This window comes from Lissotriton vulgaris, unplaced genomic scaffold (genome assembly GCF_964263255.1).
Source record: "Lissotriton vulgaris unplaced genomic scaffold, aLisVul1.2 SCAFFOLD_2431, whole genome shotgun sequence".
Lineage (NCBI taxonomy): Eukaryota > Metazoa > Chordata > Amphibia > Caudata > Salamandridae > Lissotriton > Lissotriton vulgaris.
Genome location: NW_028244499.1, coordinates 298,823 through 324,187, shown reverse-complemented (window position 1 = coordinate 324,187; position 25,365 = coordinate 298,823). Strand labels below are relative to the sequence as shown.

Here is a 25,365-nt window from a genome sequence, read left to right as displayed (position 1 = left end):
TGAAGGGCCTGTTTAACCTCAGCTGGACAGAATCGGATAACGATCAGATGCCAGAATGTAAATGGAATGGCGGCCTCCAGGACTGTGTGTTTCAAAGATGCAGGGGTCGGATGAGGATGTCCCTACACTGAACCCTTGTGTGATTGGCTAAAAAAAGAGCTGAGGGCCGAATTCTGGTTAAGAGATAGGAGGAAATACCAGGTGTCGCATCTACGAAGCGCCTAGATTACCGACCACCATTGCCCTCTTGTAACCTGTTTTGAAACACTCACCTATTGTAAAAAAAAAAGTGTTGTGCCTTCAGGGGAGTGTGTGAATGCATGATTTATGTGAGTGTTTGTTGAGACTTGTGCAGCGCTGTTCCTACAGGACACCCACACAACAGAGCCGAGAAACCAGATAACTTCAGCAGTGAGCCTGGCCGCACAAACCACCAAGGTGGGAGCAAACGCCACATTGTGTCTCTCCAGGCTGGGAGGGCACTGGATGCACACTGGATCACAGAGATCCATGCTGAGGAGAGTTCAGATGGATCAGCTTCTACCCAGGGGGAGGTCATGCATGAAAGGCCGGCAGAGGGTCACTTCTCTCTGGGGATTTCCGCTCAGTGTTGCTTTGACTGGATTCTCAAACTTGCCATCAATCTTCAATTCACATAAAAGGCGCAAGTACCGTTTTTAGGTTTCGCCTACTATCATTCGCTTGCGAATGTAATGGGCGAAAATTCAAGGGCTTGATCGACTAGTGAAACCACTGCGGTTTCTTCACAGTGCATGTGAGGTCACGTGACCACAAAAGCGGGTCACGTGACCACACAAGCACGCGCATCTCCCTAATCCGCCTGCCTGCCCTCGCTCGCATTCACGCCCCCCCACCAGGCTCTCCCGCCCCCATCAGGCTTCCCTCCTAATCCGCCTGCCTCCCCTCGCGCATTCACGCCCCCCCACCAGGCTCTCCAGACCCCATCCGGCTTCCCTCCTAATCCGCCTGCCTCCCCTCGCTCGCATTCCCGCCCCAGGCTCTCCCGCCCCCATCCGGCTTCCCTCCGCGCACATAAAACATCTCGCGCGATGGCTGTAAAATGCTGAAGTCAGCATTAGTACAGAGCTGCGGTCACAGGGCATTGTGCGCCTTGTTTATATATTTGGGTTAACAGTTTAAATCCCGAGGTAGATTTTTAATTGGCTGCTTGCGTTGTTATTGTGTATCTTTGGTGCCACAAGAGCAGCACGTGCCCAGTGGACATCTTCCTGCGGCGGAAGTGGAGGAATCCATCAAAGGTTTCCCAAATTTCTGTGTGACACCAGCAGCTATCCGTGCTCGTGGGTCTGTCGAGCAGTGGTCCCATTAGCCTTCGAGGCGAACTACTTCCTAGCATCTAAGCTACCAGCCAGGTACCAACTCACTGCTCTGGGGGTGCCATCACCCCTGAAGGAAGTGTTTATAAACGGTCACATTTTCGGTGATCAAAGGAGAGACCAATTGTCAGTCCAGAACTTTACAAACTTTCTGAGGGATAGACCAGGGGAACTCCACACACCCCGTAAGTTCCTAAGAAACATTTTCATGAAGGTAGAGACTGGAAATGTTGTCCTGCTAATTAAGTATGCATTCACTGTTGAGAACACTCAAGGCGAGTTGAATGTTTGTACCAACCACCTGGCACAGGTGATGGGACATACACCCCCATCTCATTCTCTCAGATGCTGTATTTTGCTTAAACCGGTGATTTGAGCATGGAATGGGAAAGGCCTGATTTAGCGTTAGGTGGTGCCGTAAAATATCCTGATTTCGGAACAAAGACCCTAAACCTCTAGAGCACAGACACGTGACTCCCTGTGAATTTAGCAGGGGTTTGTAGAACTGCAAGAAGTTCCATGTAGGTCATAATGCAATATGCAAACTGTTTCAAATAGAAGCAAACAAAACACAATAAAGCACACATCTATGCCCATGTCTGAGGAACAAGAAGCTGCACGTTGTGCTGGATGCTTCAGTGCAAAGAAGCCTAAATATATGCCTTAGAAAGACTGTACGCTTCTGTGACCAGGCGTGATTGACCACGCACGCGATATTTAAAACGATCTGTCCTGAGATATATAACCTGTGAATTCAGACATATTTCCTTGTGGGCTTCTGAATTTTGAATATTTTTTTAAAATAAGCTCCATACATCTTCAAAGGCCAAGTTAAAGACCTTACAGCTATGACTCTCCGTCAATGCAGTCCTTGAATCCCGACACAGTACTGGAATCAGGAAGTGTAGCGCACAGTGTAAGCCCAACATTGTGAAAATCTAGGAGTGGGCCCATAAAGACCGAGGCAACAGTCTTGGGTCTGTGAACGTGGGTTGCTTAAATCAAAAAAATGTCAATGCCTAGTGTGCAAGAATTTATATTTTCTTTAACTTGGGACAACATAGGCGTCAGCGGGGAAACAACACTTACAACACAACTTTTACAACGCACTACCTTTACAACAAAACTTTTACCACACAAAATCCATTACAACGCATACCATTACAACGCAACCATTACAACGCATGTCACTACAACGCATACCACTACAACACATTTCATTACAACGCATACCATTACAACGCATACCTACACTATCCAACACTACCCTACTGTTGCACCCCCTGGAGTAAGAATAGTAATTTTTACCCTTACACTATCCAATACTTACCCTACTGTTGCACCCCCTGGAGTTACAATAGTAATTTTTACCCTTACACTATCCAACACTTACCCTACTGCTGCACCCCCTAGAGTTAGAATAGTAATTTTTACCCCTACACTATCCAATACTTACCATACATGCAATGTAATGGTATGCGTTGTAATGGTATGCATTGTAAATGTAATATGCGTTGTAGTGGAATGCGTTGTAAAGGTAGTTTCAAAGATTTCGTTTTCATGGCATGCGTTGTAATGGAATGTGTTGTAATGGATGTTGCGGTGTAAAAAATGCGTTGTAAAGGTATGCATTGTAAAAGTATGCGTTGTAACGACATACATCCGCGTCAGCGTCCATCTTTTCGTGACATTGCTGTCTAACATGTGACCTGAACTGTTGTTCAACCTATGTCCTAAAAAAAGACTGGTAAATTTCAGTAATTGATAAAATGATGTCCCGTAGCCACCAGAGCAGCGTGCACTTTCCCAAGGACAGAGTAACTGCCTTAAAATGGAGACCCTTGTCTGTCGCTCTGTAGCAGACATGCTTTGTTCTTGCCTCTTGTATGCTCCCTACCTAGCTTTCTATGAGAGACAGGTCCAGCAGGAAGCAACAAAGACCAGCAGGTACTACACCTCTCCTGTTCCAGTGCTAGTGCGATCAGGAGGAAAGTAAACGTATGGGTGCGCGTCCTGGCAGGTCCTTCAAGGCCCTATAGAGAATAATCCTGGTGAGGACCTGCATTTGGAAAGAAGATACAGAGGCGACCCAGTCAACTTCTGTATAGTAGCTGACTCAAGCTCACCCACGCTTACAGGGAATACAACAGGATCCCAAAGATCTGGATTCCCCCATTTTCTCTGTCAGTTAGAACTGCCACGGTGCTCTCATAAAAAGGATTTTCTGCAGTCTTTCGTCTCGCCTCCTAAGACAGATGAGACTTTGAAGACCTGTATAGGTGACAGTCCAAGGGTGGAAGAGCTTCACAACCAGATCAAAGTACAAGTTAAACATCCCTGTGGAGATTCTCAGTGGTTAGAAATAAGAAGGTGAAAAGTTTGAGGGCACCCCGTAATAGTGGGGGTACAGAAAGAACTGTATCCAGGATAGAATAGGAGAACCCCTATCGACCTCTGACTGTGTCAAAAAAGCTGATGGGTCCAAAAGAGCCTGTGCTGAGACATCTGGCAGTTCGGGCTGGACTGTTCCCATGAGGCACAGGGTCAAGAATGATTTGCATATAGCTGTGTCTGAACTGGGTAGCAAAGTGAGCTAAAGAACGATGATGGATTCAACCCAGATCTGTGACTGGGGGTGAGTGTCTGAAAAGTTTCAGTGCTCCGTCCATCATCTCATTGTCTTTACATCTCTGTGGGAGACAAACTTACAATGTGGCATGAGCAATGGGAGAACAGATTCTGTCCTCTGAGTGTGGACAAAATCCAATCTGAAAACACTGATGCCATTGCACGAAAATTCCAGGGGCAGTGAAAATGGCATCACGCTGTCTTCGACTTTCTAAGATATCACAAGCTAGGCCCCTTGACACACTTTTAGATCCCAACTCATCCATCTGCTCTTGAGGATCTGTGGAAAGGGTAAGGAGTGAATAATATTGAAAATAAGTATACCTTTAAGAGCCTGCTTACTTCCTGTTCAGGCAGATATTTTAAAGGTTTTTGACACCAGCAGTAGCAAGGACAACGCCAGAGGCACCGAAGAACAACTAGAGGGTACCAACTTCTGCCTTCTGCTACTCTTAAATAATATCCATGCATGATGATTGTGAAGGCAGTTTAACATCTCCAAAACGTCCTTCATTTGAGATGCAGCCATTTTGGTAACAGTGGCAAGTAATTACGGAGAGGAGACACCAGCGCCATGCCCTAACACTGTGGAAATCGATAAACTTTAGGTATACATAAGCGGAGTTCATTTATGTTCGCCACAGCCACTGTTAAGAGCAAAGTGAAGATCTTGAAACATTGCCAGCGCCATCTTGCCTAACCAGAGCCTTTCCGTGCGCATAAGCAGCAACCATTTTAGATATCGCAGCCATTTCATTCACTGCTGGTCACCTATGTCTCACCCTGACCTCAAGGATCTGAAATACTTGATTCAACCTAATCCGAAATGTCCCAGCATTCACATGCTGCCCAAAATTCATAAGTGTCTACAACAACCACCTTTCAGACCTATTGTCTCGACAAAAACATCGATCCATGAACCCATCGGGAAATTTGTGGATATGTACCTGCAACCACTTGTAAAAGAAATGTCCACCTATATACGTGATTCCACGGATTTCTTGAACAAGGTGAACAAAGTGACTCTGCTTCCAAACATCAAATATACTCTAGTCACAATTGACGTATGTGCACTATATACATCCATACCCCACAAAAGAGGTATAGACGCACTGGAATCTTTTTTACTACCCCATTCAATAGATGAAGACCTAAAAGTACTCATTTTGGAACTGATGCATTTCATGCTATATCACAGTTACTTTGTTTGGAACAACGATTTCTTTCTCCAAAGAGTCGGAACCGCAATGGGAAATTGCGCAGCGCCGAGCTACGCTAATCTGTTTATGCATCGGCTAGAAATCGATAACATTCTGGAAATTCCCCAATGGCGCAACAAAATCCAAACCTACTGGAGATACATTGATGACATTTTTTTAATCTGGTCTGGAGCTCCAGAAGAGATTGTTGAGTTTCTGACCTACCTAAACCAGGTTGACGACCACATACGGTTCACTCACAACATTGACCCTAACAGTTTGCCCTTTCTAGACATTCAGGTCTCTATCGACAATGGTAGATTAAAAACCAGTTTGTACATCAAAGAAACGGATCGCAACAACGCCTTACTATACACCAGCTGCCATCCATCTTCCTTGAAGAGACATTTACCATACTCCCAATTGCTACGGGCTAAAAGAATTTGCTCTGAAACACAAGATTACCTAAAATTTGAAACCAACATCTTACACAAATACAGAGACAGAAAATATCCAGACACGATCTTATCAGCTGCTCAAGAACGCATAAAGACAAAAACCAGAGAAGAATTATTGTCTCAGTGCACACGCCAAAAAAAACTTGAGAGACCGGTATTTGTGTCGAAATATTCTTCGAATAGCCCAAACATCAAAAAAATTCTTTTACACAATTGGTCAATGGTACAACTAGAACCTGACTTCCAGGGAATTTTCAACAGTACCCCCTTGTTTGCCTACCAAAGAGCGAAGAACTTAAAGAATATGTTAGAACACATTCCACCTCACAGAGTTGATACCTTTTCTGGAACGAAACCATGCCACAATTGCAGTCACTGTCACAATATAATCAGTGGCAATTCCATCAATCATCCACGTACGGGCAAAGTCATACATCTTAAAACCAATGCTACATGTGACTCCATGAACTTGGTGTATTTATTAAAATGCCCATGTGGTTTACCATATGTGGGAAAGACTGAGAGAAAATTAAAGATCCGTTTAACGGAACATAAAAGTACCATTAGAACCCAGAATGCGAAATCCCCATTGGCTGCACATTTTATATCAGCTTCACACAACATCAGTCAGCTGAGATTCCTTGCACTGGAGGTTGTCCCCTTGAGACCGGGAGTCGACAATCACAAGAGATTGTTACAACGAGAGTTAATTTGGATGAAAATTCTGGACTCTTGTCAACCTTTTGGTTTGAATGACCGTACAGAATACAGTTGTTTCCTATAAGTACTGTCTTTTCTAATACCTATCTTGCTCATCTTCACCTAACTATTTTCTTCAACTTTTTACATCCCTTTTCTGAACTTTCCTTATCTTCAGTTCCCTTACCCTCGTATATTTTTTGTTCAATATACTTGTTTCTTACTGTGTATATATATCATACTCTTTTTTCTTCTATAATGTTTAAACCACATCATTTACATTCATTGAACCATGATTGAATTGTGTCCACTTGTAAATTTACCCGACAGTTTTGTTATGTCAAGTCCCTTGTTTGTGTTAGGCGTCTCAGCCTCTCTAAATGGTCCGTTTTCTAGTCATCCACCACCTTGCATGCCACTTTCCCCCGAGTCCGTTTTTTATGTCACTGTTTATTTTGCTCGTCTTTTTCTCGCTAGTCCGTTTTTTACATTATTACCCGCCCCTGCACGCCATTACTCGCACAGAACGCGGAAACGCTTGATCACTAGCAACACGCCCGACTCTTTGGTGAGTTCTACAAGGCATTTTATATCGGACTTTAGGGTCCGTCAGAATCCTTGCGCACTGAGCACTTGGGATTATTTACGCCGGTAACATTGTTTACTGATTCTGTGTTAGCTCCTGCACCCCCAAATATTCACGTCGGCGACTTTGTTTTCACATTCACTATCGCTAGGGTATTCTAACAGAGACTTCTGTTAGATTCAATCCGATTTTCGTTTCTCTCGTGTTAAGATTTCTGTAGCTCCAGTTGCATGCTAGGACCTTCATTTTTTTCTTATTGTACACGATTTTTATCAGTTCTAACTACCTGCATGTTTTCACTATCTCGATTTGGGATGGATTATATAGTGAGTACCTGGTTTTGGTCTGTGACGCCACACCTTTTGCGCGGAGCACTTACTTTCTTTTTCCTTTCTCACATGTGTGTTAGATGAGCCCTGTTCTTATGTCCGCCCTAATACGATGTTTATCTCCTCAATAGATCCCCTGATGAAGGGACTCTATGTCCCGAAATGCATTGGGATTAACTATGGGATTTACAAAGGATTGAAACATAAATGTCGACACCAATGACAGATCTACGGTTGATTATATGATGTTTAAATATACAACTATGAAGATACAATTGGAATAAAGATATATTCAGCTTTAAAATGAAGTAACGTTTGATAATTTTGAGGCCAAGGCCCATTGGTGCTCTTCAAGATTCAGCGTGGGATGTTCCTACGCCCCCCTTGATATTGTCACCCTGACCTCGCCATCATCCCCAGTGCTCTGACTAAACCTGAACACATGTACTAGGTTTGTAAAACCTTGTCAGTCTGACAATGCCCCGGAGTCACTTCCCGCGCCAAACCCACTTGTCCCTTCATCCTCCATGCACAGGCAAGCCCCATTTTATAACCTCCTTCCTTGCACCTGGCCACTCAGTCCGGTCTAAGGCACTAACCGACCCCTGCAGACATAGTTTATTGCCCCCACACGGCAGGACTTGTAGCACTAACAAAGGAGTCTGATTTAATCAATAGCACAAACCCTCAGATCTGACCGATCCCACACACTTTTAGATCCTGTAGATATGTCCAGATGCAAGATATCGATCATCTGTTAGACTTGGGTGGGGGGACAACAGCTGCTGTATTTGTGTGGGAAGTAGCTTAAGGCGGGGATTTCAAGGATGTTTCACTATGTAATAAACTGATGAAAAAGGGTATGGCCATGCCACAGAAATGCAGTTAGAGCACCTCCTGAAGACATTCTTTGTGTCCGAATTGACGTGCACTCCTCTGGAGCAATAAACCTGTTCTTTGCTTTTCAGTTGCCAGCGCCTGCCTCTTTATTTGATAGCTAACAATGAAGTGAATTAGAGGGGTTTTTGCGCCAAGCAGCTTTGGTAGTTACAAGAGAATTGCTGCTTTTCCACAACACTGGACACCACGCTGCCTGCCACTTCGTGTCACCAAAGGACATCCAAGGCTCTTTCTCATGCAGAAACTGTAGCTGCACCCTCACCCGCCTCCGTACTGAAGCTCCTCCCGCTGCCCAGCCGACCCACTGCATACCCGACCAGCTGAGCCGCATCCCCCTCAACATGCACTCCCTCCACATACATGCCACATAAATCTGGGACTCCTCTACTCTGCCTCTCCCGACAATGCCTTCCTTACGGAAACCTGGATGAACCCCAGCTCAGCCCCAGACGACATTGCCACCACCATCCCCTATAGCTACAAGATCACCCGCAAGGACCGCACAAACCAACCAGGAGGAGGCATCACCGTCATCCACAAAAACACCCTCCACCTGACCACCCACTCAGACGACCCAACGACAACCATGGAACATCTCCACTTCCAGGTCTTGACCAACACCATCAGACGTCCTGACCCCCGCCTGCCCTTCACCGACACTATCATCGACTTCATTGCACCCCATACTCTCGCATCCACAGATTAAATCCTACTCAGCTACCTCAACTTTCACCTGGACAACCCCAATAACAAGAACACCACACTCCTCCTAGAGAACCTCACATATGTAGGACTCAAGCAGCTAGTCATCTCTCCCACCCACTCAGCAGGACATATGCTCGACCTCGTCTTCTCTGCTAGCGAAAACATCACCTTCAGCCACATCTCCGAACTCCTCTGGACCGACCACCACTGTGTCCATTTCACCCTCACCAAACCCACCATACATCACCTCCCTCTCCGCCCCCGCAGAAGCTGTAAAAAGATCATTGAAGAACATCTCACCACCTCCCTCAGCACAACCACATAGCCAACATCTACAGACGCCAATACCTCAGCACACAACCTCCACTTATGGTCTTCAACTGTTCATACACTGTGGCGCCCCTCAAGAAAGCACCCAGCACAGCAACAATTACTCAAAGAAAGCCAGCTGGGTCACTCCCCACCTCCACAAGTCCAGATGCACCTGTAGACAACTCGAGAAAAGATGGAGGAACAACAGAACCCCGGAAGCCCACGCAGCCTTCAAAGCCATCATCACCGCACCCGAAAATGACCCTTCAAGACAGAATCAACACCAATGCACACAGCAGTAAAAAACTCTTCACCCAACAGCGAGGCCACAGAAGTCCCATCCTTCCATGCCCTCTTCAACAAACTTGGCAACTACTTCAGCCACAAGATCAAGCAGATCTATGACAGCTTTGACACCCAAGACCGTCTCATCACTCCCGCCACCTCCGCACCCAACAACACCAGCCACCAAAAGATCTAGCCCAACTGGACGTCGCTCACCACATATGACACTCTAAAGACCATGAAGAGCCTGCACTCTGGACACCCCTTGGGCCCCTGCCTGCACCACATCTTCCACAGAGCCGCAATCTCCATTGCCCGAGCTACGCCACACCATCAACTGGTCCATCAAGATTACCACCTGCCTGGATGACTGGAAACACACAGAGATCAACCCCCTGCTGAAGAAGGCATCTGCCAAGCCGATGGACCTCAAGAACTTCAGACCCATCTCCCTGCTCCCCTTCCCAGCCAAGATCATTGAGAAGGCCATTGAAGCCAACCATGTCCTTGACATCTCCCAATACGGCTTCTGAAGCAACCACAGCACACGACTGCCCTTCTCACTGATGACATCCACTCCCTCCTCGACTAGGGCGAAACAGCAGCCCTCATCAGCTTGGACTTCTCAGCCACCTTCTACACCGTCTCCCACCGTACCCCAAGCACGAGACTCCAAACGTCGGCATCCATCACAAAGCCCTGGACTGGATCTGCTCCATCCTCACCGGTAGAACAGAGTGAGTCAGACTACCACCGTTCCTCACAGAACCGACGGAGGTTGGCTGCGTAGTCCCCCAGGGCACCTCCCACAGCCCCACCCTCTTCAATGACTACGTGGCCCCACTCGCAGCCATCGTCAGGAACCACAGACCCTGCATCGTCTCCTATACCAACAACACCCAGCTGATCCTCTCTCTCACCAACTAGCCCACAATTGTTTGAAACAACTTCTGTGACAGGAGGAAAGCTGCAGCTACCTACATGAGAGACAGCTGTCTCAAGCTTAACTCGGACAAGACTGAAGTCCTCATCCAGAGGCCCACCACCTCCACTTGGGACGACTCCTGGTGGCCCACCATGCTGGAAACACCCCCCTACACCCAATGACCATGCAAGAAACCTCAATAATACAGTTTTTTCCCTCATTGACCATAATACTTCGTCGTTGATATTATTCCAATTCTTTAAATATCAATTTCTAAAGTCCACTAGTGACAACAAAGACCGTCTCTTTATACCTTTTATTTTCTCAAAACATTTCTTTTTTTCTTTTAGTTTTTTATCTTATTTCATTCTTTATATATGTCCAAAAATATTTATCATCTTTTTATCACATTATTTCATAACATTTATATATACGTACCTGATTGAAAAATCACAATCAAGAATACATTATTTTCTAAATTGAGTTCATACAAAATCAAACAACGAAAAATTGAAATCAAGTATATACAACAAGAAAACCCCTGGATGCAAAACAATCTAACATCAATCATTCCATTACAACCACACTCACACTAACTACATTCACACAATATCTGTATATGGTACATTTTATGTATGGCACAGGAAGGACCTCTGCCAAAGATCAAATCTCAATACAAGGCATGAGATTCCGCACTAGGTCGACGTGCGTTTCGGTGGTATTGAAGCTGTATCCACCACCTTCCTCAGGATCTGTCCAGATATAATCTTTCAATTCCCAGGGGATATCTAAGAAAGAGGGTGATGTTCCTTTAACTAATTTCTTTGTCTTAAAGAGGCATCACAACTAACCCTGGGCGAAGCACTACGTTACTCTTGCGTAGTTTGCGTAGTTTGCGAAACTTCGCACTACGCGAGCTGCAAATAGCACAGTGCGAACACGCGTAGTGCAGCGTAGCATAGTGCAGCGGTCATTTTTTGCTTGTTCGTGGTCCTCAACGTCATGTTCGTGACCGCGAGCAAGCAAAATTACATCCCTGCAAGATTCTCAACGCGGCGAGGTCAGGTTTCTCATTGCGAGTGGTTGCGCATGCTTGCGACCACTCGCAATGAGAAACTACCAGTTCGCGTTGAGAAAGCTGCCGCTCGAGTAAAAATCTACTTGAGCAGCAGAAAACTACAGCTCGCACTGAGCAAGATGCCGTTTTCAATGATTGCACAGTGCCGGATGCTTGTCCGCAGAGTGCAATCATTGAAAACGCATCTTGCACAGTGCTACGTGAAGCTCGTGAAGTGTGAAGTGCACTTCGCGTAGCTACGCGTAGCGCTACTTCGCGAACTACGCCCACCCTTAATCACAACATCATTCAGAACGAAATCCGGTTTCCGAAGAAAAACCCTTAACAAATGACCGGATATGTTATGGGGATATACTCTTCGCTCATGTGGCTAATTTTCTATAGTGTTATAGGCTGACCAATATCCCAAGCATCAGCTTCTTTCAAATAACGAATCGTCTTCATATGTTTTATGGATGTATGTCTTTCTCATTAATTGTCGTTATGGAAGTCCTGGTGGCTAATTCAAAGCCTTCCCATAACTGTCGTGTCGGCCGCCCTTCAGACATGTGAAAAGAATTTTCTTCAGACGCCATGATGGCATCTGAAGAAAATATAGAACACTATAGAACACTATAGAAAATTAGCCACATGAGCGAAGAGTATATCCCCATAACATATCCGGTCATTTGTTAAGGGTTTTTCTTGGGAAACCAGATTTCGTTCTGAATGATGTTGTGATGCCTCTTTAAGACAAAGAAATTAGTTAAAGGAACATCTCCCTCTTTCTTAGATGTCCCCTGGAAAGTGAAAGTTTATATCTGGACAGGTCCTGAGGAAGGTGGTGTATACAGCTTCAATACCACCGAAACACGTGTCGACCTAGTGCAGAATCTAATGCCTTGTATTGAGATTTGATCTTTGGTGGAGGTCCTTCCTGTGCCATACATAAAATCTACTGTGTACAGATATTGTGTGAATGTAGTTAGTGTGAGTATGGTTGTAATGGTATGATTGGTGTTAGATTGTTTTGCATCCAGGAGTGCTCTTGTTGTATATACTTGATTTCAATTTTTCTTTGTTTGATTTTGTATGAACTCAATTTAGAAAATAATGTATTTTTGATTGTGATTTTTCCATCATGTACGTATATATAAATTTTATGAAATAATGTTATAAAAAGATGATAAATATTTTTTGACATATATGAAGAATGAAATAAGATAAAAAAACAAAAAGAAAAAAGACATGTTTTGAGAAAATAAAAGGTATAAAGGTCTTTGTTGTCACTAGTGTACTTTAGAAATTGATAATTAAAGAACTGGAATAATATCAACCACGAAGTATTATGGTCAATGAGGGAAAAACCTGTATTATTGTGTTTACTTTCACCCCTCTTTTCCCTGACCTACATTAATTTCGAGGGGGTCCCTTCATTTCTGCTTTTGCATGCACGGAACCTCTGCATCATACTGGACTCCTCTCTAACTATGAACCGATAGATAAACACCATCTCCTCCTCATGCTTCCACATTTTCCGCCTGCTTTGAAAGACCTTCAGATGCATCCCCACTGAGTCCAGAAAGACGGTCGCCCATACGCTCATCAGCAGCAGACTGGACTATGGCAAAGCATTCTACACAGGCGTCTCCCAGGAAACTACAGAACATTCAAAACGCTGCAGCCAGACTGGTTCTCAACATCCCTCCCTGCAGCCACATTATTCTTCACCTGCAAGAACTCTACTGGCTTCCAGTCAACAAAAGAGTCACCTTCAAGCTCTTCACAGATGCCTACAAAGCACTCCATAAATCTGGACCAGTATACCTGAACTACCGCCTATCATACCTCATATCCACCAGAGATATCCGCTTCACCCAAAAGGCCCTTGCCACCGTCCCATGGATCTGCAAGTTCGGGACTGGAGAAAGATCCTTTTGCCACCTCGCCGCCAAGACCTAGAACGCCCTGCCTCTCCACTTCAGGCAATTGCTGACCCAATTCAGGGAGGATCTCAAGACTGGCTCTTCAACTAATCTCAGTTCCCCCCCCCCCCCCCTCCTCCTCATCGCCTTGAGACCCTCATGGGTGAGTATATACGCTCTACAAATAATAATTCATTGATTGAATGTGATCTGCAAGATGGAGCTGACATATACACTAGTGAAGAGGCAGAATTAGTGAGTTCCCGGACTCTGAGGATATATAAAATATTAGAAAAGTGCCAATCAATGTTTGTCAAGGGAATCTGTGTCATAAGTGAAAACTAGCTTTTGATCAGAGAGGGCTCTAAGGCCTAACAAAGGAACCACACAGAATTGGGGCAGCATGCATTCTTATACCAAGATTAAAAGACCCACCATTACCATCCTCTTTGAAAAGCTTAATACTCACTTTCAATGACATTGTCATTCAAGTACAAGTGCTCCAGTGTGGGGCTGATCAGCGGCACAGTGGTCAGTCTGTTATGGGACAACTGCAGAACCAACAAATTTGAGACGTTGAAAATGTTCTTGGGCGTGCCTTTGTCAGACAATTGGTTGTAGTTCAATCTGATGAAGGCCAGGTTAGGGAAATCTTTAAAGTAGTCATCAGGTATTTCCTCAATATTATTCCTGTCCAGAAAAAGCTGGTGGATGGTGTTGGGGACACCCGATGGCATCTTTCGGAGGATGTTGTGGGCAAGGTTTAGCTGCATAAGTTTCTTTAAACCCTTGAATGTGTTCTTATTAAAGATCCCATCGCTCAGCTTGTTGTGGTGAAGGTCCAAAAGCAGCAGGTGCTCCAACTTGTTAAATACACCAGCAGGAATTTTGGAGATTTGGTTCCTGCTCAACCTCAATTGTTCCAAGTGGGCAGGTAGGAAGGCAGGCAGTTCCTTCAGCTGATTCCTCTCCATGTACAAAAAGGTGAGATTGTCCATCTTCTCCAGGATGCCCCTGTCCACCTTCTTAATGCGGTTGTTGTCCAGGTTGATCCATTTGATCTCAGTTGCATTCCTGAAGGATTCTTCCTGCAGGTCGTCAATGAAGTTATTCTGCAGATAAAGGTACCGGGTGCGGGCGGGGATGATTGGGACCTTTCTCAGGTTTCGGCTGTCACAGTAAAGTGCGGATGGGAAATCTGGTGGGCAAAAACATTCCCGTGGGCAGTCTGGGAAAACTGATGGTGGACCAAAAGGAAGAGGTGGCGGCAGGTCCGTTGGCTCCACTGGTTCCGGAGGAGGTCGGGTGGGCTTCTTGGGTGGCCTGGGTGGCTTGGCCTTCGTTGGCTTTGGTCTGCGTTGCCCATCCACCTCAGAGAACAGAAGCAGGATCAGAGGGAGCAGCAGAATAAAAAAGTACTTCATGGTACAGACCCCCAGCAGCTGGAACACAGAAAGTGCAGAAGAGGCTAGTTAGACATGGTCCAAATCAGTGTTACACCCCCCAGCTGGACTAAAAAAATCTGTTGAACATGATGACAGAAATATGCCAACTTAAACAACACAAATACATGCTGCTACTTTTAATGATGTTTTCACAACAAAGAGTTCCCTTTGCGCCTCTACTGCCCTCAGTCCCTCCTACGTTCTGTTATAGCCTGACATTTCTCTGCTCTAGCATTCCCTATTTCGGTATCAGAACAGAGTGTCGATGGGCACATCTGACCTTTCACAAGCTACGTTATGGTGCGTGGTGAAGAAGTTTTGTCACTTATCAACATAGGCATTACCAGAAGCACATCAACCCACATCTCAGGAAAGTCCATTGGCTACCAGTCGTGAAGAGCTGCCAGTTCAAACTGCTCACCTATGCTTACAAGGCACTTCACAATGAAGGTCCGATGTACCGCTGCAAACGAGTGAACTTCCACCTACCAAACCAGGAAACTCCTTTCCAGATCCCTCACTCTAGCAGCACCTAGCGCATCCGTCGGGCGAACTATGGAGGCTGCTGCTTCTCCCACCTGGTGGCTACGATCAGGAACACCCTCCCCCGACACCTAGTGTAGCTCCATCTCTCCAACAGTTCAGGAAGGACTTCAAGACCTGGCTGCTCAACCAATAGGAATGGGCAGAGGAATCCTGCAGCAGGACCCCACAGCACCGAGACCCTCGCAGTAAAGCACCCACGCTCCACAAATCCTGATTGATTGGTTGATGTACAAGAAGCATCACTACTAAGCTTGTCCCAAGGAGCAGAAGAAAATGGGTACAGATGATACTCTTGAGTTGTGTGTTGGGATTACTACCACTGGGCCAACTTCCCCTAGAGAAACTTGGAGGATGCCATGCTGAAAGAGGGCATGACTTGCAAAAGGAGCACTTCTCCTCTCTATAAAGCATTCAGTACAGTGAGATGGCCATCCTTCCCCCTTTGTCTGCCAGGCGGAGCAAGAACTAGACCTCAAGATGGTATCTGGAAGGGCTAAGATCATTAGATGTGTATGTGGGTCAACAGGGAGAGCAGCAACACTCTGCCATTATACCTTTACATTGGGTTAAATCCCACACACAAACCTATAATCTGGAACTCCTTACCCCCTGCCGCCACAAAGTTTTATCATAACTGAAGCCAGTTCAATTCAATTTAAAGACTTTATTTCAATCACAGGGATCTTCACATGTGCATATAAAAATAAAGAAAAATTAAATAACACATCGTAAATCTTGGATAAATATAAAAACCATTCAAAGAAAAAAAATGTTGTTACAAAAGTAAGAACGGTTATACAAAAAGAGCCTTTACACAATTAAAAAACAAAATCAAAAATAATTATCAGTAAAATACATCAACATAGCAGCCGGTAGAGCGAAAGACTCGAAGGGATTAGCAGCACAATAAAGGTTCTGATAATGACGAAACCCCTAATTGCTGTTGTAAGGAGCAAAAATATGTATAGATTAAATTAAAGAATGAATAAGACATAAATACGTTAAGTTGCTAAGAGCCCAGTGCACATTATCGACTAAAGGCACTACTAGCCAACCGAGGGAGTGAAAAACAACAGTGATGAACAGCGTCTAGTGTCCAGTCTAGGGGGGGCAATGCCTTAATAAAGAGTTAGCCTATTTAGGGACTATCCTTTCAAACTTACATCCGATCCTAGCACTCATAACCACCAAGAAAAATATGAATTCCAATCCCCAGTGGTTAGCAGTCATATTAATAACTATAGTATATTCCTTTTTTAGTGTCTTAACGACTGGGCCATTAAATATTTGGCCAAGCCAAAAACCACTACCCGGCGTGTGTTGGTTTGCAGCAGTCTAAACTCCTCTTGGTACTTTCTAATGCCCACATTTTTGCAAAGTGGAACAACCCCCTTTGCTCGAAGGTGGCGAACAATTGGGCAAAAGAGCAGTACGTTGGAAAGAGATTCAGGGCTCCCTCAGCAAGCAGGGCAGAGATTGGCAACAGAGCATGTTCCCTTACATCTGCTGGTACACGCTTTGACAGGCAGGGATCCATGCCTAGATTGCAGGAATAGTTTATTTGCCAGTGTGGGACAATTTCATCTAGAATATGATAGTACAGCACACAGTGCTGTATTATCATACAGTGAAGGCTATAGTAATATAGTAATTTCTTGCAGTGCAACACATGTTCTACAGCGACACACTCCCAGAATTACGCTTTGATGCTGGCTCTAGAAGTCATGCATAATTTCTCATGGAAAAATCGGTACATATCAAAACCAAGTTTCTGAAGTAGAGCCTTGACAGCCCAAAGCCACAGTATTTTATTAGCACAGTACGGAGCGATGAGGTCTCTCAGGCACACCAGGTAGGATTCCAAGGCAGTAGTGGACCAAAGTCAGTGCCAAAAGGTAAGGAGTCTAGACCCGATCTTACGGGCAATCCTTCATTGGGCCAGATCTGAATAGAGAGGAGTCAAAGGGCTACTCACTGGAAGATTTAATAGGGATCTCAAGAACTTGTGCTTCAATGAAAAAAGACTATACGTTTGCGTACAACCCCATAGCTCAGCTCCATACATGACTGACCCCAGAGCCTTGATATTATAAATCTCAAGTGCGGGGCCACCTTTCTGGAAATAGTCTTCCTATGCATTTTTTCTATTCTTGCTGTATGCTGAATCAGGGACAACTGCACGTTTTCCATGTGGGGTGCCCAGCACAGGTTAGTCATGAGTCTTATGCCTAATCAAATTCAGCCACCACATCTATTGGGGTGTCACCTACCAGCAACTGTCTCTTGCAACAGGTCACCTTCTGTTTAAAAAAGACCATAAATTTGTTCTTGGAGCTATTTAGCTCCAGACCCCGCTCTTCACAAAGCAGCTGAAAAGTGTCCAAAAGCTGTCGCAACCCCTAGTATGACTTGGAAATCAGCAGGGTATTATCTGCATAAATGAGGACAGCGGCTCTCCTCCCCCCTATTTTGGGCAGGTCACAGCCATCCCAGTTCACAAACTCAATCACAGCATTGATATACAAGGAGGGCAGGGTAGAAGCTAAAACACACCCTGTCTAACCGCCTGGTCAATTTTGAGGGGATATGTCAGTGCCCCATCCTCCCTCAATCTTACCTGGGAAAGGGTATCAACATGTAACCTCACTAAAATGTTTAATGGGGGGAGGGTGCCCATTTGCTGAAGCACCCTCCACAACTTGGCTCTACCAACCAGATCAAAGGCAGATTGATGATCAACAAAGGCAACAAAAAGTTTGCCCTTGTTAATTATCACCTCCTTTCAGTAAATGCCGATAAAGCGGAAGACCCGGTATATGGTGCTTACATTTGACCTGAAGCCCACCTGCCAGTCGGCAGAACACTCTCATTACTAATCCAGTCTTGAAGATAAACCATGACCTGCTCACAAAAACGTTTTTGGAGAGAATCAGTAAGGCTTATGGATCTGTAAATCCCTAGATTGTTCTGGTCCCCATGCTTGTAGATTGTTGTAATGTCTGCTAATTTCCTTGAGGAGGGGGTGGCCATACCAGAAAGAATACTTTTAGAGAGCAGATTGTTGTAAGGCGTCCATGTTTCTGGGGTTTCCCTATACAGATCGTTTGGAATCCTGTCCGGCCCCGGGCACGAGCAGAGATACAGGAATTAATGGCATCTATTGTATCGTTGAGTGTAAACTTGATACTGATAGGTTTGCTTAAGGCACTGCTACCTAAGGAAGTACTACCATCCTCTTCTGTATCATGCATATTGGTGTATAAATTACTAAAATGGGCCACCTCCTCCTCAGGGTGGATACAAAAATCTAACTTAGAATTACAAATACTTAGGCAGATCACTGCTGTCCTCCAAAAAACCTTATTGTTTTTCGTAGTCAGGGCATCACGCAGAGACATCCACGGAGAGCTCTCCTAATCCCTTTTCATGTGGGCTAGTTCTTGCTGATAATGAGACCTGCACCTTGCTATATCTGGTTGGGACTTGGATTTAATAGCGACAAGGAGCTCACCGTTAGCTGCCTGCATACTCGATTGTGCCAGGTGTCAGGGTTGGGGGCAGGCCTCCCCTTTCTTCTAGCCTTACCTAACAGCTCCCACATATAAGTGAGTACTTTTACATGACTAGGTTTCAGTTCGTCTATTCTACACTCAAGTGGCAATTGGGATAGATATCCAACATTCAAATGTACTCTTTGCTTTACTGTCTCTAAGGCTGTAGGGTTCTTTACCACCCAGTCCCACCCTAATATGTTTTAGGTTATTTGCATACAAGAGGTCTCCTATATCCCTGTTTCTCTGGTGCACATGAGATGGATACGATTTGTCAAAAATTAACAGGCTGAGAGCATTGTGGTCACTATCTACTCGATCCACCACTTCCATATCCATAATAGCATACCAGAGCTTGACGTCCGCCAGAAAGTAGTCAATTCAGCTACTATGGCCGGGCCTGTTGTATGTTATCTTGCCCTGGTGGTCAGAGGGGGATCTGCCATTTGTAGCTCCAAGATCAAATTCAAGATAAGTGCCAGTAACTGGGAAGCTTTGGGTGTCCATCTCACTGTTGGGAGGTCACTTTGTGAGATACCCCACTGGCTATCCAATTCTTCAGTTAAATCAGGGGGAGTGACAGCCAATGGTTCGAAAGTAGAATTAAAATCACCTGCCACCAGCAGCAGGGCATTCCCTGCAAGCTCCAAGAGAACTTGCTCTAGTACATTAAGTACAATAGACTAAAAACGCTTACTCTGTTGTAAACATTAAAAAATTGTAACGAAAAGCGTGAGGAGAGCACCGACCTGACTGCTAGGGTGTCAGGTGATTCAATAGGCACAATATTAATTCTGCATATAAGTGCTGTTTTGACCCAGTTTCCCAACCCTACTTAGGGCACACCCCTTCCAGACTTAGTCACATTCACACAAAAGGTTGTATACCCACTCCTGCTGGAAGGAGGATAAACACTGCATCTCCTGAAACAAGCAGATATCGAATCTTTCAACTGGCCCCAGTCCATCTTGGTAATAACTTGGATAGCCCTGCTACGTTCCACGATACAATTTTAATCGAGGACTCCAGTGACAAGCTAACTTCTTTAAGTAGTTGAGAGTTAGAGCCCTCAGTAGTATTCGCCTCTGTACTTACATCAACGTAACTAATCCCTGTTTGCAGACCCCCTCCATGAATTTATATGCCCTTGACACTACAAGGGGTGCATTAGGGGCACGGTAAGGAGAGGCCCTGCTGGTCCCACTCCCAGCTTCTCCTGCATGCACCTCAACTCCACAGCTACTTGACCCAGATGGAAAATCCGGGTCTAGAAATGTTAACTGCATGCCCGTTTACTACCTATTTACTGAAGCCACACATAGCACATAATACCCACAAATGGGTCACAATTATTCCTGCTGGCAGTGTACCATTGAAGAAGGAAGATAGCCAGCTGTTGAGAGTGTAACAGACTAGTCAATCTCATTAGAGGTGGTACACTGTGATTGGTTGATCCCCAGCTCCATTGGGCTTCAAAGTTACCTAGATCTTTTTAAATCTGCTCACTTCCATGGTTAACAGTCTGCCTCTGGCCTAGTCCTTCTGCTGTGGCTCTCTGCCCTGATATCCCTTGAGTGGACAGGGGCTCCTGTGAGGCACTTCTCACACACTCTGTAAATGTGGCTTCCTTAAACCGCTAGTGCTATCAATTTGGAATCGCACGGTATCCCCCATCAGTCCACCCTTTACAAATCACGGATACAAGCTCTTTCCGGAACACAAATAAGCCCTCCCATGGTACTTAGGGGGTTGGGGGGGCTACAGCTGGTTGTTTCGGTAGCCAGGGCCGGTTCTAGGATTTGCGAGGCCCTGGGCTAAAAGGGAATGTGTGAGGCCCCTCTAATGTCGATAAGTGACCCCTTGCAAGGAGACCATTCACAGACACTGTGGGAGGCCTATTGTCCAGCATTTTGTCGCCCCCCACAGTTTTAACTTTGAGCCCACAAGCATTTCTCACACCTTTAGTCCGATAGGTGTGAGAATTGCTTGGGCTAAAAGTTAAAACTATTGGGGCGCCAAAATGATGGGCAAAGGGTCTCCCACAGTGTCTGTGAATGGGTCTCCTTTCAATTGAAGGGATCGTCTCCCTCCCTTATGTATCCAGATACCATCCCTGAGGGGCCAAGGGAGGGGGCCCCTCCATTTCAAAGAAAGGTGACACCTTTCTTTGAAATGGATCGCCAGAAAACCGTCATGACACATCACCAGTGCGTGGCCCCATGCTGGTGGGCTGAGTGTGAGGCCCTGGGCAGCTGCCCACGCCTCCCATGCCTAGTGCCGGTCCTGTCAGTAGCGGCTCGTAGTGGGAGTGTTGAGGGGCGGTGGGGCGGGGTGGGGAGGGGAAGGAGCAGGGTGGGGGTTCGCGCACGCAATGTAATTAGTTTTATATATTTATGTACTTACCTCTGGTCGACCGTATGCTGACCGGAAAACACCTTATGAAAACAAAAATCTGGTGGAAAGTGGTATTTTTCATGCACATTTTGTCAGAAATATTGCCCAGCACAATGCTCTTTTTCAGTGGTGCCTGAATGCACTAGCCTAAACCACAGGGTTCCACGAAGCTGCAGCAAAGGCTGTGCACTTTGTTTTGGGGTCGATTCACTGTTGTCACATAAGCAGAGTTTACTCTGCCCCACCATGTCAATGCAAGCATCACTTGTCTGCATTCAGCATTAAAAAACACACACTGGACTGGGGTGGTGGGGTGGGCAGCCTGGTGGGGATCTGCTCAGGGCGGTGCTGCCCTATAGGGCAATCAGGCAGTACTCGAAGTTCTTGTCTGACAGATCAGTGTGTGAGATTTTTTTTGTGCAAATCTGTGGGTCTTTTTTATGGTCTGCTAGGCTGGTTTTACTGTTACTTTCTCTGATATTACCATAAACATTGCCTGCATCGAGCTCATGCTTGCAGCCTCCCATACATTGCAAATAAAAACAGGTGTATAGGTTGCCCTTTGCAAATTGAATGCTTGTTTCCGTTCCAGGGAAGACATGGCTTTGGCAGTTCGGGCTGGACTGTTTCCATGAGGCACAGGGTCAGACTGATTTGCATAGGGCCATGTCTGAACTGGGGTGGCTGAGTGAGCTAAAGAATGGTGATGGATTAAACCCAGATCAGTTGACTGGGGGTGAGTGTTTGATTTGCTCAAACGCTCCGTCCATCATCCCCTTTTGTATCGCGCAGTTTCTCTGATATTACCATAAACATTGCCTGCAGCAAGTTTATGCTTGCAGCCTCCCATACGTTGCAAATAAAAACAGGTGTATAGGTTGCAAATTGAAAACTGCCAGAATTCAAAATGTCGACCAATTTTTTAGTTATTTGATACGTTAATGGGTGAGTGAGGGGGACACTTTTAATTTGCTTGCCCGGGCCTATTTTCTATTCTACTCCAACTCTGGATCTGCTCACTCCTTGCATCAAGCAACTCTATGCACCGCCTCCCTAGTCCTCGACGACCCCTCCAGCAAGGCCAGTGCCTAGCTCTTACAGTCTCCAGTCACAGCTCCTTCACAGTAATGCACAATTCTGCGTATGCAGCCCCACAACACCCTCTTCAGAGGGCAAGCATCAATCCAAGTCAAGTACAACACACTTGAAGAGCAGCTGCCGTTTGAGGTGCTGTGGATCTAGCTCTCTCTGCTGGCCATATCCATGTATTGCAGGCGGAGACTTTCATATTCAGCAGTACCCAACCGGCAGCTCAAAAGGGCAAAATAAAATTGCACGATGTACTTTCTGTACATTTGCCACAAATATATATCGTGCTTTTTTTTTAAATTTGTGTTTTTTTATTTGCAAACCGCGTGTCAGAGTTTTCTCCAGAGGAAAGAAATTAGAGCACTCTGCCGTCAAACGTGTGGATTTCCAGCAGAATTAAACTGATTGTTTACAATTCAACAACCCTTCCCTTTTCTATCCCTCCACTATCCTTTTTCAATTCAAATTACAAACTCACATGTCCACCGCTCAAATTAATTTCATATCTCTCTATCATAATTGACCACTAATCCTTTTTGGGGTTCGGAGTAGCGTCCTACTCGCTGAAAAGCGCTTTGACGCCTCATCAGGGATAGTAAGCGCTATATAAATGCAAATACAATTACAACAGTGGTCAGGAGTTAAGGTTGCACAACATCTAATGCAGTCAGTCATAGGTTATGAAGAACACTAAAATATGCAAATTGTGCAAAAAAAATATTGTTTCTCTAAATGTGTTGCATTTGAAGGAGATGCATATTGTAGGCAATAGTGTGTTGGAAGATGCAACAGCACATTCTAGGATGTGTTATAGAGTCACGGTTTGCTGTTGAGGTTGTTTCTCTGCTTGTTTTGAGGTGTACTGCCAGGTAGTAGGAGTACTTAATGAGAGTCTGAGATGTGTTCATAGTATTTGTCATACTGTGCTGGAAGGCTAATGAAGGGTAGGCTGGAAGGTGGTGGTGTTGTGTCAGGGCCTTTGTGAACCTCTGCTTTAGCAGCTTAAATGGGGTGGAGTTATTGATGGGCCTCTTCTGTCTACAGCTCGACAGACAAAGGCTCATAAATAACGTGAAAGGGTAGGTGGGTATGTGAGTGAGTGAAAGTATGGGTGGATGAATGAGTGAGTGAACGGATGGATAGAAGGATAGATGAGTGAAAGAATGGATGGATGACTGAAAGGGAGGGTGAGTGGATGGATGAAAGGGTGGATGAAAGGGTGGATGGATGGATGAGTGAAAGGGTGAATGGATGAAAAATATGGATGCATGAGTGAGTGAAAGTACGGATGCTGACTAAGTGGCTGGATGGGTGGAGTAACAGGGTGGATGGATGGACCAAGTGAAAAAGTGGACTGATGGATGAGCAAAAAGATACATGGATGAGTAAAAGGATGGATGCTGGGGCATTATGAACCCCAAAGTTTAGCAGATACAGTGGGGGTGATGTTCTTGATGGGCCTCTTCTGTCTGAAACTTGGCAGACAAAGGCTAGTGAGTGATATGATGGATATGAGGGAAAAGGTGGATGGATGGGTGAGAGAAAGGATGAGTAGGTAGATATATGATTCACTAAAATATTGGATATAAGGATGGATGGGTGAAAGAATGGATGGATGTGTGAAAGGTAGGATGGATGGATGAGTGAAAGAATGAATGGATGAGTGAAAAGGAGGATGGATGGATGGATAGCCAAGAGGGTGAATGGATGAGTGAAAGGGTGGATGTACGGATGATGATAGAGACGATGGATGGATGAGTGCATCAAAGGATGAACGGATGGAATGAGTGAAAGGGAGGATGGACCAATGGATGGATTGAAAGGATGTGTTGATGAAAGGATGGATGAGTGAAAGAATGGATGGATGGGGGAAAGGGGGTGGATGGAAGGATGAATACAAAGATGGATGGATGAGTGAAAGAATGGATCTATGAGTTAAAGGTTGGATGGATGGATGAAAGGGTAAAATGGATGAGTGAAATGAATGGATGGATGAATTAAAAGGAGGATGAATGGATGGAAAGATGAGTGAGTTAAAGAATGGATGGAAGAGTGAAAGGGTAGATCGATGGATGAGTGGAGGGATGGGTGGAAGGGTAGCTGGATGGGTAAAAAGGTGGATGAGTGAAAGGGAGGATGGATGAGTGAAAGAGAGTGTGGATTAATAGAGTGAAAGGGTGGATGGGTGGATGGAGTGAAATGGTGGGTGAATGGATCACAAGGATGGATGAATGACTGAAAGGATGGGTGGATGGATGAGTGAATGGGTTAATGGAGAAATGGATTGGTGAAAGTGATGGATGGATAGATGGATGGGTGGATATGTTTAATGGATAGGTTTGGAGATGGATGGATAGGTTTGGATATGGATGGCAGGTGGTCTGAATGATGAAAGAGTGAATGGATGACAGAATGTAAAGGTGAAATGGTAGATAACACCAGGTGGATGGAAGGATAAAAGGCTGAATGGACATATGCTTGGATGAAAGAGACAAGAAAGCTCTTCTGCAGAGGGTCGTGATGACTTCCTTCATTTGTGTGGTGCCATAATAGCTTTGGTTTGAAGTGGGGGATATGTACATTTTCTGGCCACTCCCTTGTGTGGTGTTCTGGTTGGGAGGTTAGTTGGGCAGCCAGAAATAGTGGGAATGTGTTGTCAAGAACCGGCAGTGCATGTTTGTGTGGAGTGTTAAGGATTTGGTGGTGACTAGTTTCATGTATGCCAATCAGTGGCATAAGGAAACTTGAGGGGGCTCCCTGCAAAGTACATGAACGCCTTCCGGCCCATTCAGGAGCTTTCAGGAGGCCAGGAGCCCGCCGCTGGTGCACAGTGCCAGCCAGTGCATCGTGCGTGACTGTGTGGAGCCATGCACTTGCACAAACTAACTGGTCACAGACCCAGCCAGTGTACTGTGCTCTGAGGGGTGTCCTTGAGCTTGTCCCCCCCCCCCCCCCCCCACACCACAGAGGCTAA

The 25,365-nt window shown here is 45.3% G+C and overlaps 1 protein-coding gene across 1 annotated transcript in view; it reads right to left on the bottom strand.

The window, feature by feature from the left end:
- The window catches only part of PRELP (proline and arginine rich end leucine rich repeat protein), a 129,724-nt gene that overhangs the window by 29,544 nt on the left and 74,815 nt on the right, over positions 1-25,365 (bottom strand). The window contains exon 2 of the mRNA XM_086948847.1: positions 13,836-14,808. Coding sequence (XP_086804973.1) covers positions 13,836-14,790 — 955 coding nt within the window. The 5' untranslated portion in view covers positions 14,791-14,808. The remainder of the gene's footprint in view (positions 1-13,835; positions 14,809-25,365) is intronic.